Source organism: Scatophagus argus, chromosome 1 (genome assembly GCF_020382885.2).
Source record: "Scatophagus argus isolate fScaArg1 chromosome 1, fScaArg1.pri, whole genome shotgun sequence".
NCBI lineage: Eukaryota > Metazoa > Chordata > Actinopteri > Scatophagidae > Scatophagus > Scatophagus argus.
The window spans coordinates 29,796,973-29,813,593 of NC_058493.1; the positions used below are offsets into that span (position 1 = coordinate 29,796,973).

The 16,621-nt window shown below is 40.8% G+C and overlaps 1 protein-coding gene across 5 annotated transcripts in view; it reads left to right on the forward strand.

The window, feature by feature from the left end:
• The window catches only part of vps13c (vacuolar protein sorting 13 homolog C), an 80,972-nt gene extending 66,621 nt beyond the window's left edge, over positions 1 to 14,351 (forward strand). For 3 of the 5 annotated variants that reach the window (XM_046398722.1, XM_046398730.1, XM_046398739.1), the window contains 15 exons: positions 1,679 to 1,790; positions 2,425 to 2,538; positions 2,797 to 2,927; positions 3,187 to 3,268; positions 4,104 to 4,217; positions 4,645 to 4,720; positions 5,496 to 5,659; positions 5,741 to 5,786; positions 6,480 to 6,603; positions 9,695 to 9,809; positions 11,906 to 11,997; positions 12,086 to 12,209; positions 13,402 to 13,485; positions 13,572 to 13,669; positions 13,839 to 14,351. In XM_046398722.1, the coding sequence (XP_046254678.1) occupies positions 1,679 to 1,790; positions 2,425 to 2,538; positions 2,797 to 2,927; positions 3,187 to 3,268; positions 4,104 to 4,217; positions 4,645 to 4,720; positions 5,496 to 5,659; positions 5,741 to 5,786; positions 6,480 to 6,603; positions 9,695 to 9,809; positions 11,906 to 11,997; positions 12,086 to 12,209; positions 13,402 to 13,485; positions 13,572 to 13,669; positions 13,839 to 13,926 (1,564 nt within the window). In that variant the 3' untranslated portion in view covers positions 13,927 to 14,351. The other 2 variants (XM_046398756.1, XM_046398748.1) reach the window with 2 other exon arrangements.
• Positions 14,352 to 16,621: the final 2,270 nt, after the last annotated feature.

Below are 16,621 nucleotides of genomic sequence, written 5' to 3' on the forward strand. Positions count from 1 at the left end.
GCCTTTGTCTGACTCTGTTCCATGTCTGCATATTCACTCAGTCAGTAATGCTGCTGTTTGCAGCCAGGCAGGAACATGTGATTACATATTTCCTGTCTCCAAGTCCGCTTGGCTTTTTAAAAATGTCAAGCATTACCCTCATTCAGCTAGCTGCCCTTAGACCTACCAGTCCACAGTACTGTACCCGAACTCCGTGGGACACTGAAGAGACGTTTAAAGAGACAGCCGTGCAGCGTCCATAGCTTTCAACACTTGAGGATGAATCAGAGCTTTTTCACTACCAGTGATCTGCGAAATAGAAATCTTCCCCCTAGTTTTCAGTTCTGCCACCTCGGAGGAGGACAAGTCAGTTGGCTTCAAGGTTCCTCAAAATGTTCCTTCAACGTCAAACAACATTCTGAGTTTAGGTGAGCGGTTCTCCTCCTCAGTCTGGCAGAACCTCTCTGAGACAGACTGATACTGACTCAACCACAGAAGCTGCAGTCCTTCTGGCCGCCTGTTTGTGGTATACTGCTTCAGGAGTCTCCTGGCCAGCCTGGACTCCTTCAGCTTGAAGGCATCCTTTATCTCTGTTGTCTGTCAGGTTCTGAAGGCTGTTCAGAATCTTGGGGATTTGTGTGTCTGATGGCCTGTCCTGGTCCTTGTACGCCTCCTCTCTAGTGAAAAAAACCACAACAGCGTCTACACTTTCTGCGGTGGCTAAAGAGGGTTCAGCTCATCACATCCATCCTCACCACCTTCTACAAGGGCACACATCTCTCTCTAGTTTGAGAACACAAAAATCTCGGACAGGAGGGCCCTCAGCAGGTGGTGAGGACAGCAGAGGGAGTCACTGGGACCTCACTGCCCCGCGCAGAGTAACTGGTCCAAAGTAGGTCGACCAGCATCCTAAAGGCCTCCACGCACCCCTGTCAGAGACTGTGCACCCTCTTACCTTCAGGCAAGAGGTACCGCTACCTGCGGGGCAGCACTGCCAGGTTTAACAGCAGCTTCTGCCAGGCTGCTGTCAGGCAGCTAAACAAAACACAACACTGACTGTGCACTTTACGTATCATACTGTGTGCAGTAAGCCCAGCCTTCTTGTACTTTGTGTTTTCATACACATTGAGTGTATAATTTTATTTCTTTTTCCACTGCTGTCCTGTGTTAATTTAAAGGAGCCCTTGCACGTAATTTTGTTCTGCTATGCATCGCTGATGTGTACTGAATGACAACAAAAGGAATCTTGAATCTTGAAAAAGTCACAACCATGACCTTCTCACCACAACTCTGAAATGCCCCCTTTGATCATGACCCACTCAGACTCCCCTGGGACACATGGACCGGGTCCTCAGATTTCAGGTTTACCAGGTCTGTCCTGCAGTGTCCCCCAGCGCTTGGTCCAACCCTCCACTGATTGGTGATCAAGTCACAGAGTGCATAACAGAACTGAGTTTCTATTATTTGAGTTTCTTTCTGTTGTTTCCTCAGATTTCAGTCTGTATCTGAATGTAAATCGGTTTGCATTTTCTGTTCCTTCTGAGATGAAGTGACTCGGTGTACATGTGGTAGCTGATTTTTGTGCTATGATTGAGTGATCTGTCTATGGACCAACAGCTCTTTTCTTGTGTTGTTTATAACCTGTCTGAAAAGTTAAATCATACAACTTAGCTTATGTCAAATTTTTTGTGCACTTCAGGTACTTTATGGCTCTGGTTCAGGAGATGGCGGTGAAGATTGACCAGGGTTTCCTGGGAGCAATGTTTGCTCTGTTCACATCCTCTGCTGACACAGAGGCTGACAGACAGAAGGTAGAGTCCAACTCCCTGACCCACAAGCAGCACAGAGTTAACTTTATGAAATGAAAAAAGAAAAAAAATTTCTTTTCTTTTTTCTTACTCAAAATTGGTCACTGGAATCATACGTGTCTACCAAGAACTACACTCAGCACCCATCCATCCATTTTCTATACCGCTTATCCGTCAGGGTCACAGGGGAGCTGGAGCCTATCCCAGCTGACTACGGGCGAGAGGCGGGGTTCACCCTGGACTGGTCGCCAGTCAATCGCAGGGCCAACACACAAAGACAAACAACCACACACTCTCACACTCACACCTAGGGGGCAATGTAGAGCAGCCAATTAACCTAATGTGCATGTTTTTGGTATTGTGGGAGGAAGCCGGAGAACCTGGAGAAAACCCACGCAGGCACAGGGAGAACATGCAAACTCCACATAGAAGGGCCCAGACCGGGATTCGAACCTGGAACCCTCTTGCTATGAGGCGACAGTGCTAACCACTGCACCACCGTTCCGCCCTACACTCAGCACCATTAATTCAATTCCTTCACTGCATTTATGAGTCCAATAAAGGACTTTTAATCCTGGTTTAACTGTATTTAAGCACCCATATGTCAGACATGTTTGAGCTGGTGTTTGTCTTTCAGACGCGGCTCATAGACCGAGATGTGCAACTGCTGCAGGCCGAGCTGATGGAGGCGTCGTTCAGTGACACATCGGGGCTCAGCTTCTTCGAACATTTCCACATCTCACCCATCAAGGTAAGGAGACATGTAGTCTGAAGTCAAGAGTCAGCCTGTGCAAACATTTTCAGGTTGTGTTAATTAAATTAAACATTTGTCTGTTCATTCCAACAAAAAATTGATTTATGTAGACCGTTATAACGAAACTAAAGACCTGAATTAAGTATCTGTGAGAAGAACCTCGACTGACAAAGGCTCATGTCCTGAATACTGCTGTGTTTTCTTTGGAAATTGTTTCATTTCAGTTTGTCTCAGTTCCTATATTTTATATTTCAGCTCCATCTCAGTCTGTCTCTGGGCTCCAGCGGTGACGACTCGGCTCAGGAGACTGCGGCCATTCAGTCGCTCAACCTGCTGCTGAAAAGCATTGGAGCAACACTGACTGACGTTGATGACCTCATCTTCAAGTGAGACACTTCCTGTTTCTCTCAGTGTTGTTCATGTTGTGGAGAGATGCATTATGAGCCCTGCAGGACCCCGCAGAACTGCTCTGTGGTCAGATACAGGGCTCTGATAGACAAGACCAAACATGTGTTGCACACTGTGAAGCCATCACCACGTTTTAAATCTAAAACCTGTAACGACAAGAAGAGGAAACATTTGTTGCTCAAAGTAAAAATTGTCTTGTGATTTAGAGTTGACTGTTTTTGTTTGGTGTTTGTTCAGACTGGCCTTCTTCGAGGTGAAGTACCAGTTTTACCGCAGAGAGAAGCTGATGTGGGCGGTAGTCCGACATTACACAGAGCAGGTAACACTTCTGTTTCTTAGGTTATCATGAACCCATTCATGTAAAAGTCTTCTTCAGTCGTTCTTTCCTCTTGTGCTGGGTCACATTTGTGGTTTAGTGGTGGACTGTGTAAACCACAATTCTCTGTTAGGGTGTGTGATCTAGTCTTTGTCTCTGTGATGTGATATTTGGATTTCTTCACTGCTTTTTTTGTGACGTAGCCATTTTAGGTCTTGTGCAACGTCAACTTTCATTTCATTTTCATTTTATTGACTACTGGTCCCGTGTTGGAGTCCTGTGTTGTTTACTTACAGTATTTCAAGCAAATAACTGCTTCACGAGAAGTTGCAGAGATTAAGGCCCGGAGCAGTCAGAGACCTGCTTGTATTTGTTGTAAATCTTTATAAGCTGTTTTCTAAAGCAGATATTTTCTGATATTTTCAACGACGGATACTCGCATATCTGTCAGTGTCAATGATTTCTCCCACATGTGAGCTGCTGGTTGTTGGTGCATCTTTCACATTTTTATTATTTAATTATTTCAGAAATGCCAATTCTAATCTCCCGTTCTCATTTCTCTTCGGTCTATTTTTCATTGTTTCGTTGTTTTGATGACACTTCAGTTTGGTCTTGAAACATTTAGAGCTTCCTCAAGGTGTTGGTCCTCCAAATCTAGCAACACCAGAAATGTTTGACCTGAATTAAGACAACAATCACATACATCCATTCGTTCTTTTAAAAAGTTTTCTGAATAACTGATCAGTGGGGGAACATCATTCACTGCCACAAAGCCAAAACCTCACGAGGAGCTTCATTTTGAAGACTCATTATGCCAAAATGCTGTTTCTGACCACAGTTCCTTAAGCAGATGTATGTTTTGGTTCTGGGTCTGGATGTCCTGGGAAACCCATTTGGACTGATCCGAGGTCTGTCTGAAGGAGTGGAGGCCTTCTTCTACGAACCTTTTCAGGTAACACAACACACACACACACACACACACACACACACACACAAAATGGCAAAAAGTTTTGTTAAGCACCAACAACTTTTTGAAAGTGAGACTTGTGACCTTAACACATCAGGATTTAAAACACTGATATAATTTTATTCCAATGGAGCTGCTGTGATCACACTATCTGTTGAAGAATATGAAATTAATTTTTACCAATGCAGAGTCCTGTTTTAACAAGCTGTCCTGACAGAGATGAGTTTTGAAACAATTAATGGCTGCAAGCAACTGTAGCTTATTAGCTTTTCTTTACTTTTCTTTTCAGACAGCAAAAAAATATGACTTTTAACTGTCTGTAATTGGCACAGTTGACCTGGACGAGCTTGAGTCTAGGCTCAACTCTGAATGTTAGCCCACAGTTAATAATTCTGACTGCTGTGTTCATCAGGGAGCTGTTCAGGGTCCGGAGGAGTTTGCCGAAGGTTTTGTGATTGGAGTCCGCAGCCTGCTGGGTCACACTGTCGGTAAGAAACTGTGGTGCAAAATAGCAAACTGAAAACTTTATTTATTATTATTATTTATTATTTTTTATGAATTGCTTTTTTCAATGGTAGAGATTTTAAAACACTTCTTTCAGTCTTTCAGTTGAAACTTTAAAGTTAATCCTTTATTTTTCACCTCAGCGTGTTTCCAGGTGGACTGGAGTTCCACTGTATGTTTTAAAGCGGCATAAATCATTTTGTGTCTCTGGGAGGAGCTGTGGGAGGTCTTATTAAGGTCTTCATGTGATGTCATTTGAGTCAGTCTCAACTAAAAAACTACAACTTTAAAAGAAAAACAGGTCTGTGTTAGAACTAGAAAGAAGTGAGATCACCAGGCCAGATTAGCTGCTGCTGTAACATTGTGGGTAACATTAGCATCAGGTTTTGAAGAAGAATATGTGTAATGTCAAGGAAATTCAATGGAATGCAACTGGACTTAGTTATTTGTCTTTGAAGACGTTTCACCACGTTTCAACCAGTTCAGTTCATGCTCACCTGACTAGGCAAGGACTAGTTGAGATAACCATGACCTGGATGAATGAGAATATTCACAGGCTTAATATGTGTAATGAAAAAGATGTTATCTCTGGTATTATCTCTTGTATTTCTTTATTTTTTATATTAAACTGTCCCTTGTAGGTCTGACAGAGTTACAGTAGTGTGATGATAAATCTGTGGGGCCCTTCAAGGTCTGATGAATTCAAGCTCTCCAGTCAGTGTTGGCAGCTGACTGTTTTTTCCTCCTTGTGTCCTACAGGTGGTGCAGCAGGTATGGTTTCAAGGATCACAGGTTCAGTGGGTAAAGGCCTGGCAGCCATCACTATGGATAAAGAGTACCAACAGAAACGACGGGAGGAGATGAACCGGCCACCAAAAGACTTTGGAGAGAGTCTGGCTAAAGGAGGAAAAGGACTGCTGAAGGTACAGGAATAATCAGCCTCTATGCATCTGGAAGCTGCTTATCAGCTGATATGAGTTCAGTAACAGCTGCTGTCTCTGCAGGGAGTCGTGGGTGGTGTTACAGGCATCGTCACCAAACCTGTAGAGGGTAAGTAACCGTCTTTTGTTCTGTTGTGTGAAGTTGTCATCATATCAGGCCAAATTATTTGTAGAGCTAACCTAATCCTCCTTTATATTATCAACAAATGTAACTCAATGATTAAGGTCGTTCAAAGGCAGGTTTTGCAGGTTTTAGTAATGACGGTTGAGGGTTTAAGACTATGAAGTGTAACATTGCTGCTTTTTTGGGGGCAGCCGTGGCCTAGAGGTTGGAGAAGTGGCTTGTGATCGGAGGGTCACCGGTTCGATTCCCCCACCAGATGGGCAGGAAACATTTGGGTGTGATGGAGTGATTAATGCGAAAAATGCCCCCCCCCCCCTCATTAGCTGACTGATGTGCCCTTGAGCAAGGCACTTAACCCCGCAATATGCTCCCCGGGTGCTTGATGCTGCCCACTGCTCCTGTGTGTGTTTCACTGCATGTAATTTGCCGGGTGTTGCATGTGTGTGTTCAGCTAAGGATGGGTCAAATGCAGAAGACGAATTCAGTGTGTGTGTGTAAAAATATATATACTGCTAATAAAGCTGATTCTTCTTCTTCTTCTTGAATCAAGCCTTAAACCTCTGGGTCTCCCTCCTGATTTCCTGCCATCTCTTTGTTCTGTCATAAAGACATAAAACTCTGAGGTCAAACGGTGAAGGCCTGCAGAGAATTAAATGGATTTGAAATGTGTGTCTGCAGGAGCAAAGAAGGAGGGAGCTGCCGGTTTCTTTAAGGGCATTGGGAAAGGTCTGGTGGGTGTGGTTGCTCGGCCGACAGGCGGCATCGTAGACATGGCCAGCAGCACCTTCCAGGGCATCCAGAGGTACATTCCACTTCATTTTGCTTCATCTGAAGCGTCTGCACAGATGTGTTTTAATTTTTTCACGTGGGTTCTGTGTGACTTTCTTCACTTCAAGTTTGTTTCCAATGAAGAACTTTATGTGTTGTCTGTGTGCTTCATAAGGTTTGCAGTTTCCTCTGTTCTTCTTGTCTGCACACTAATTTTCACATTTTCTGCTTTTGTTTTCTTTCTCGTTCTTTGTGTCCTGGAGTTTTGTTCTTTGTTTTTTTTATTTGTTTTCATGAGTGAGTATTTCATAATAAACTCACTGAAGATGAGCTCCTTCATCATTGCAAAGTTTTTGATCAATCTTCTGCAATGATTTCCCCTCAGTATCCGTTCATTTAGTCCACAGATAAAATTTTCGTACAACGTAACCTTTAGTTCCAATCAGATGAAGGAGATGAGCTTCAGTGTGCAGCAGTTGTATATTTTTACATGTTGTTGGCATCCTGCAGCAGATGGACGGTAAGTCGCTGCATCGTGTCACAAATGAAATCTTCATCCAGTGTGTTCTGAACTGATTTATGCTCACATCATCCATCACTCTAACACTGCTGTTAGCCCCATCCCTCTGTAAACTCCGCCCCCTTAGCTCGCTGCAGCATCGGGAGTTGAGTGGAGTGGAGTCACATGACCTGCAGGTTTGGGAGCGGGCGTTAATGTGTTTCAGGATCTTGTGTTGTAATCCTTAGGGAGGTGCAGTGACCCGCTTCCTGTGGGGCTGATTTCTGAACAAAATATGTCTGAGAGTTACTGATGAGAGACAGATAATTTTTGAATTGTGCCATTAATCACATACATGATGTCAGTCAATTAAAAAGATAAGTTTGCAATTCAATAAGGTTGCCGTTTGTCGTAAAACTGTTGAGTGAGCATAAGACTGAAAATTTCTGATTAGAAAGACCTTGTGAAGCTAACAGACTTAGAAAACACACTAACTGCCCTCTCACAGAGCTGCAGTTGTCAACATGGACAGACTGTTAGGACAGACTTTTTATACTTTCTTTGCCAGTTCTCTCAGCCTGGTTGGTTTGGTTCCTTTGGGTTAACAAACAGACACAGACAGAAACAAAACCAGCAGATTATCGGTTATTGTCTCAAGGAAACAGCAGCCTTTCACTCTCTCAAGCTCATATCAGGTCAGATCAGGAATCATTGGTGACAGCTGGACAACCAGCAGCAATTGTCATCGGTCAGAGCACATTGAACATGCTTGGAAATGTTTTTTTTTTTCTTCCATTTTATACATATAAAATGTATTTATTTTTAAAATGGGAAAACTTAAGAAATAAAAGTTCAGTAAACCTCATGAGTTTATTCAATTGTAAAAAATGGTGAAATATACCTTCAACAGCCATCAATCCAACTTGTGAGTGTTCTTTCATCAGGGTTAGAGTCGACTGGCTTAAACACGAGGCAGTGATTCTCATTTACGTGGTGAAAAGTTATTCATATATCCAGAAAACCGCTAAAGCTGTGGCACCTCTGGCTGGTCTTTAAGATGCGGGTCTGGATGAACGTGAATGTAAACTGCGACTTGGCTTGGCATGTAATCACAGAGTGGTAATTCAAGTTTGATTGTGTTACGTATAGAGCAGTTTGTTATGAAAAAACGGATATGGAGATCGCTACTGTAAAACCAGCTGAATGGATTGTACTGTTGTTGACAGGGACAACATCGCTGTGTCAAATAGCCCTGATGTCTCCAACTCTGAATCACAAGTCAAGCAATGAACAATTTTCCTTGCTCAGTTTAAGTGATTAAACGTGAAGGTGGCATCATAGATGACTTGTTTACTAAAGAATGGTAAATGTTTGTGATTCACTTGAATCAGATCTTTTACACAAAGTTTAATGTGAACTAACATTCAATATGCATATTGCCAGTAATTACTATGAAGTAAACTACTGATAAGATTTAATGTCTGGTATATTGATCTGTTAGGAATGTAAAACAGAACTAAGTATAGTAAAAAAAAATACTCAAATATTACATATTAATTAGTAAAATATTAGTATTATTAGTAAATATTAATATGTGTAAATTAGTGTAAATGGAAATGTGAAGTGTAAATCAGTCAGTACTACTGATTTTTTTGTAAATTCAACTTAATAGCAGTGAATATTTGGAAAATTACTAGAAAAGAAAAGTACTAGAAAATCAAGGTTAACAAAATGTAAATGTTCATATTTATGGGTATATTTAAGTAGTACTAAATATGTGTGATTGCTGGTAAATAAATGTAAGTTATTATTCAGTACATGTATGTAAATTTGTATAAATACTAGTAAAACTTGTAATTTAAATAGCAAATATTGGTAATACATACATACTGTATGTGTTAATATTAGTCACGTGAAAAACGTGAAAAACACTTTTCAACTTATATATTTTAATGAATCTGTCGTCGCCTCGACATCCTGCTTCTGGTCCTAAAACATTTCCCAGCTGCCTCAGTGATCTCCTTCACCCTCCTCCTCTCCATAGAGGATCCATCTGTCATGTGATACAGCAGTCAGGTCATGATAACCTGTTCAATGTTGTTATTTCATGCCATCACTGTAGAGGTCATGAAAGGTGAGATTTCCCACCTGACAGAAGCATCTAACAGCATCTTGCACACTGAACATGAACCTGCTTCACTGTGAATGGGCCTTGACTTTGACCGCCACTCCTTTTTTGTATTTACATAAAGGAAATCGGCTCACCTGAAGCCTGACAAACCATCAGTTTCCATGCGTTTTACTTCCACTTCAGTCACATCATGTGACAATGATGAGCTTTAGCAGAGAGGCTCATTGATATGATGGTTCAAAACGCAAGAGTTTATGGTTAATCTGATTAATTTATTGACACTCCATACGGGTGGAGGTGTAACCTTTTATATGTTGTGTCATGAATTATTACTGTTTTAATGCTTCATTTCACTCCTAGTCAAGGGACAAGAGTTGAAATTTAGCGTTTTGGCTAACAGTGGCTCATTTACAGTGGTGTTGATCAATGGGCTTTGTCCCTGATAAACAAATGAAATCATTAATAGTGATGTGTGTTTCTGTGTTGTGATGTCAGAGTGGCAGAGTCGACAGAGGAAGTGACCAAACTGCGCCCAGTACGTCTGATCAGGGAGGACGGGATTATCCGACCATATGACCTGACAGAGTCGCAGGGTTTCGACCTTTTCCAGGTTTGATGTCTTTGACTCTTTAATTGTTCTATTGTCACTTCCTGACACGAAACAGATGAGTCAGATACTCATTTTAAAAAGAACTGCACTGCCCATGTTTCACAAAGACAAAGTAAGCAAAAGAGATGCTCCAGAGGTCAAAACATTAACAGTATCTGTGCCACAGTCAACCCACAGAACCTCCCCAGTCCTCCCATACACAGTGTCCAGTTGAAAACCACACACACACACACAAGAGTCTGTCCAAAAAGTAGAACATTCCCTTATAAACAGTGGACCACTCAGGGTTGTAGCAGCATCGCTGATGTGCTGTTTGTCAGAAAACACAGAGGAAATAGTTTTTGTCTCTCTAAAAGGGAAATTCCACAACATTTAACCTTTCTAATCATCAAAGTTTGCATTCATCACCACACTTGCACAGCCACCCACTCAGTAGTCGTAGTCTGCAATAGTCTGGTTCAGCAGTCGTTGTTGTCTGGGTGTGTTGCCCTTTAAACACAACATGTCATAGTAACCAAAGGTCAGTCACGGTGAAGTTTGCTACAAACTGAGTAACAGTTTTTGCTGATCTGTCTTATTAATGTTTCTAACCACATCTTCTTCTTCCTTTTCTTCTCCTTTTCTTTTTGTTTGTGTCACATGCAGCCTGATGAGGAATAAACTGGGTTTGGGGTCGATTAACTTCATCATTCAAGTGCTGTTAAAGACCATAATGTTACCATAATTTGCATTTTTCTCGTTCTGGGTTCTGGGTTAATTGTTTAATAGAACGGTTGATATATATTTAATTTTTCAGTTATACTCTAATCAATGAACGTTGCTCTGTACACATTAATCTATAAATATTGTGCTGAGAATTCTACGCATGCCAGAACTAATATCTTTCTCTCATACCTCAAACATTTTCACACTCTGACTTGCTACTTTTTTAGAAAACATTTCTGCATTTTATTTCTGAAATACTAGAGTGTTTTTTTAATTCTCTTTACAACCATTTATATATAATAGTTTGAAAACAGTTTAGTTTATAGCCATTTATAATTTAATTATTCAAAATCAGGCAGAAAAATTATTTTACCATTAAGCTGTAATAAATATGTTTTCTCCCGTAGATGTTAGCAATATTTTGTAAAATGTTGTTACATCACTGTTGAATTCATCTTGAACTTGTATTTGAAAACAAGACATTTCATCTTTCCACCTTTGTGATGACAGTGATGACATCTTTGTATAAGTGATTTTGAACTAATATTAAGCATAACCATCTTAGCATGACCTTTGTGTCAAACTCAAACTGTGTCTCTGTCAGCTGCGCAGTGACAGAGTGTGACGTCTTTCCTTTAATAAAGCTACACTCCTTATACACACTTTCTTCATTCTTAGTGCAGCAGACAGTTTATAATAAAAGACGTGAAGATCTGAAGGAATAAACGCTTTTCTACAATAATGGACAAAGTGGTTTACAGTCGACCTCCCATTCACAAACACACAGTCACACAGTGATGCTGCTGGGTCAGGGTTCAGGTTAGGAGTCAGGGACTGAACCACAAATCCAGTGCTGAGTGGACAACCTGCCACCCCCTCACAGCCTGAGACCTGAGACAAGACTGATTAGCTAAATTTAATCAGAAAATAAGTAGGGTTAAAAATGCCTTCTGCTGTTTCTGGTTCTAGCTCACTTTATTAACCACTTGTTCACACTGTGTAGAACATCCTGACTGCTGCAGTTCAGAGCAGCTGGATGGGTTTCATTATATAAAGTAAAGTCAGAAGTGCAGATATCTGCAGCTTTGTAGAGAGTGAGACAGGAAGGGAATGTGAGGCATCGGGGGACAGATGACATGACATGGACGTGATGGTATGTATGATGTCTGTCTAAATTTGTCTTCTGTCTTTTTATTTCTTGTGTTTTCTGCCATTTTCATGTAGATGTCAAATATAGAAAAGTGAACCTTTCAGTATGTACACAACCCATCCAGTTTCCTTACAGATCGATGTTTAAATCATTTAGAATAACAGCTGAGCTGCTGCTTCAGAGTCAAACGCAAAGATGAAGTGTTTGAATATCCTCTGTGTGTGTGTGTCTGTGCTTTCAGCGTTCAGAGATCAAACAGCTGGAAGGCGAAGCATTCAGAAATCACCTTCAGTATCCTGGACAGCGAAAGACCAACATCATCATCACCAACAGGTATGAAGCCTCAGAACCTCTAAAACTCTTTTTGTCTCTGCTGTTGCTTCACTCTGTTTTTGTTCCTGTGTGTTGTGTTGATGTGTAGACGGGTTCTGTGCATCAAGGAGATCGACTTCGTCGGTCATTTCAACAAAGAGTGGGAGTGTATGTTTGAGAACTTCTACCGGCCTCCAGCAGTGTCCGGGTCTGAGCTGAAGATCTACTGCAAGGTACCAAAAAATCCTGCTGGTTCAGAAACATGTACATCAGCTGTGTTGATTCCCAATTGTGTGTCAGTCAGTGAGACACACACAAAGCACAGCAGCTGAACTTCACTGATCAATCAAACCTGCAGACACACCGACTGGACAGTCGGGATCTGAAGTGAATTCATGTTCTGTGTCTCAGTCCAAGTTCAAAAGGTAAGATAAGATAAGAACTTTATTGATCCCGCAGGAAATTGTTGTGCCAGGGTTGCAGTACAAAGAAGCATAAAAAAGTAGAAAGTAATTTCCCCACAAAATAAAATAATATATAAAAAGATGACAGAGTGCTATAAAAATAACAAAGTATATAGTATATACATGAGATATAGATAGATAACAGCAGATAAGGCGCAGAAGGGCAACGAATAAGGTGTGGATACAATCTTAAAGTGTTAATTGTAGTGCAGGATAACTTGTTTTGTCCTGTGTGGAGAAAGGGGATGAGTTGAAGTAGGAGCAACTCTGGCAGGTGTCCGTTTGTGGCAGCGTCGGAAGTCGTATTATCATATGGTATAGAGTAAGTTTATGGTATACAGTAAGTGCAATTCCTAAAAGTTTCCACTATCCTGTCAGTTTATAACTAAATAAACTTGACATGATATTTGCTGCAGCTGAGTTGCTCTTAATGTGGTGTACCGGTGAAACTGCACTCAAAGTTCAACTTGTTTCATTGTCGATCACTGACATTTCAGAGCGGTCAGTATGCTAACAGTCATGTGTGACTCGTTCAAAGCGTCCAAGTGTTTCATGGTTCCCCAGTTTCTGCAACACAACATTGAAACTTTAACTATGTCAGCAAGCTGGGTCAACAGGAAGGCTGGCAAAAAGCTTTTCGAGCTTCCTGTTTGTTTCCAAAATGCTCAGCTCTGAAACTTAAACCTCATGCAGCGCATTCAGCTGACACTCAAATCAGTTTGACAAATCAAAGTGGAATGAATTTTACTGATTCAGTATTATCTGAGGCAATTAATAAACATAGCCAATCACATCATGGCTCCTATTGTTGTCAAACAGCTGAGCCAATCAGAGTAAAGCATGACAACAGCAGCTGAACAAAAAGAAGAATCAGTTTCTCCAGGAAATTACAGTGTCTGCCTGTCTGCCTGCCAGCCTGCCTGCCTGTCTGTCTGACTGTCTGTCTGTCTGTCTCTCTCAGGAGCAGCAGAAGTTGAAGCTGTCAAAGAGAGACGATCAGGAGTCAGTGAGGAGGCTTCAGCTCAGAGACTCAAACACTGCTCAGGTTCATGCATGTGTGTGTGTGTGTGTGTTTACTTCATGTTTCTGTGTGTGGCCCCTGTCTCACCTGATTACCATGATTACCCACAGAAGCTGCAGGCAGCCATTTCAGAGGCTCAGGTGGCACAGCAGCAGCATCGCATGGTGAGACAGAAGTCGCAGCGCTTCCTCAAGCTGAGCAACAAACAGTGAGGCCACTTCCTGTCAGCACATGCACCTACTGACCGCCTCTGATTTATATGAAGCGTCTTCTCAACGTCTCACTCTCCTCTCAGACTTTGTTTCATCTATAAGGTTCGAGTCATGTTTCACTGTTTGTTTAATTTGTTTAATTGTTAAATTTTAATTTTTTTTTAGATTCATGTTCTGTCAAATGAACTTCCTGTCGAGACAAACACCTGCTCAGGTAGACCCGTCCAAAGAGCTGACTCAACAGAGTTGTTAGGCATTTGTTTTGTTTTGAATGTACACGTAATTGTGATATTGTGAGGCATTCTGGGAAAAGGCCCTGCTGTCATGTGATCATTGTTTGTCTTCTACCTGTCAGCAGGCATTTTGTTTTCAGCTGAAAAATCATCACCTGCAGCCAAAACTCAGAATATTTTTTAAATGAATCAAAGTTCGCTTATCCTGCTCATAATCTGTCTAACTATGTATGAAATGTGTTTTTCTTTTCTGTTCAGGCTGCACTGTCACCTGTTTGAAGATAAAATTTACAATAATTAGTGTGTTGGTGATGATGAATGTTTATTCATGTAACTCCAAAGATCTGAATGTAACAATTGAGCTACTTATATTACTATCTTTTTATTCATTTGAGCCTGAGAATTCAAAATGAAAGAAAAAAATAAAATTCTTTTTTCTTTCATGGATCAGCACATTTTCTGTGTTTACAAAGTGAAGAGTGAAATGTTTCTTGTGAAGAACAAACTGAATGTTTACATGTTAAATTGAAATCAGACATGCTGAGTAAATTTTGCTTCATCTTGCTGAACCTAAAAGTCTTTTTTTGTCTTCATGTTCATGTTTGTAAGAAGAAAAAAGATCCATGCTGAAACCTGAATAACCTTAAAATTTCGAGACTGTACTTTGCGGTGCAAGTGAGACATCACCGTCGCGTCACCGGCAGTCAAGTCTTCAATGTTCAGATCAAACTGAAAACAAAAGAAAACAGCAGTGGTTGGTATTTAGGGTTCAGACCGTCTTATTAAAACATTAAGAAATAATCAAAAAACTTTAGACCACATGATGTCAGACTCCACTTGTACATTTAAGTCTTCCAAGCAACACCAGCATGTTTTCTGTTTATTTTACTAACATGAACACATGACATGTTAAGATGAACCAGCAGGTGGCAGCAGAGACACACTGAGACAAGAGACTGAACCTGGATCAGATTTTAGAGAAAACAGTTTGGTCCAGTTCACATCACAGTAATGTTCCACTGCTTGTACTGGTGAATACAGAGAAGAAAAAACATCATAGAGGTTAATGTGTGTAACAGCTGTCTACAACTCTCACACACACACACAGAGGTCATGATCATGGCAACAATAAGGAAAAAAAAAGAAAGGACATTGATGATTTCCAGATGTTCGATGTTTTTGCTGAACTGAGTTGTGTCCTGATTGGTCAGTTTGCAGGCTGGAGTGTAATCTGATTGGATGTTTACAATCATGTTGTCTGTGCAAAGTAAAGTGACCCTCTGCTAGTTTATATCAACACTCTAAAGCAGCTCCCAGTACATCATGGGTAACCCTCACGGAGTAATCTGACCTCAGATCTGCTGCTGATGGTGGAGACCTCAGGAATTCATCGTCTTCTTACATTCATATAAACAGCAAAGGCCTCTGAGAGCAAACAAAATTTAAAAAAATTTACAACAGACATAAGAGTATGTGTGAATCAGATAAAACTTTAATTTTCACACTGCTCTGTGTTAGCTTTGTACTCATTTAAAGTGATCTGTTTTCAAAGTTGCGTCAGGTTGTTCTGTCTGTATGGTGCATCGAATTTTGAAGCCAGTTTCCTGGTACTGACATGGACATCAAGGACAGGAAACAGTGCACTGTGATTTTAAGTTATAGTCAGAAAGACTTGAGGGATACTCAGTTTACCAAGAAGGGCTGTTCACCTGACTGAAAATGACTGCCTCAGTGTACCCCAACATAAATTTTAACATGGTATATTATTGATCAAGTACTGTGAGCGCTCATGTTAACAATATCAAAAGTGGTGTGTGCACCTCCAGCCACCAGGGGGAGCGTGTGAGTATGTGGCTGGCTGGCCATCTCTGTGCTTAAGCTGGAACAGTCACTCTGAGGACGAATTTTGTGCCACGTATAATAAATTCGTCTTTGGGATGCTGTGATTCCCGAAGCAGCACATTCAATTCCAAAACCGGTTAAAATGATCAATAAAAAGTGCACACAGGGGTGGAGGCTAAGGGTCCTGCTAAAAGACCAACAGTCCCAGCAATAAAATCAATCCTGTTTTCACATTTGTTATAGATTCTGAGAACCTTCTAAAATTGTGCTTTCTGTGGATAGTAGTACATTCTGGATGTTCCATTGAACATGTCTGCAACTCCTGCATCCAGCTTTTGTTATTATTATTATCATTATTATTTGGTTAAATTGGAGAAGAATATTTATTTAGTGTAAAGAGAAATATCTTACAAAAAATATTATAATATCAGGAAAATATTCGGTGACACGACAGTGAAACAACTTGGTATTCATTCAGTTTAACATGTACAGTACGTACAGACAGTACATTAATTTAAAGAATTAACACTTAAATCAAGTCTCACTCTGAGTTGCTGCAGGTAGACAATGGTTGAAATGTGAGTCAGAATTGGTGAAAGGACTTTGGACAGGAACTACCAGTATGAGTGTATTACCAAAGTCAAGGATGAGTTTTAGCTGATTTCAGTCATAAAGATCAAGCATCCACTGCAACAAATCACTTCTCATGAGATTTCAGAGTGAGACGTGAAGGCTGTTGTGATATTGTTGTGGCCAAATGAATTTATGATAATGATAATATTGCAATATCTAAAAAGTAATTATACTATCAGTCAAACTCATCTTTAACTTTGTTAATTGCGTGTTTGGAGGCGGGTGTGGTTTGGCTTTCAG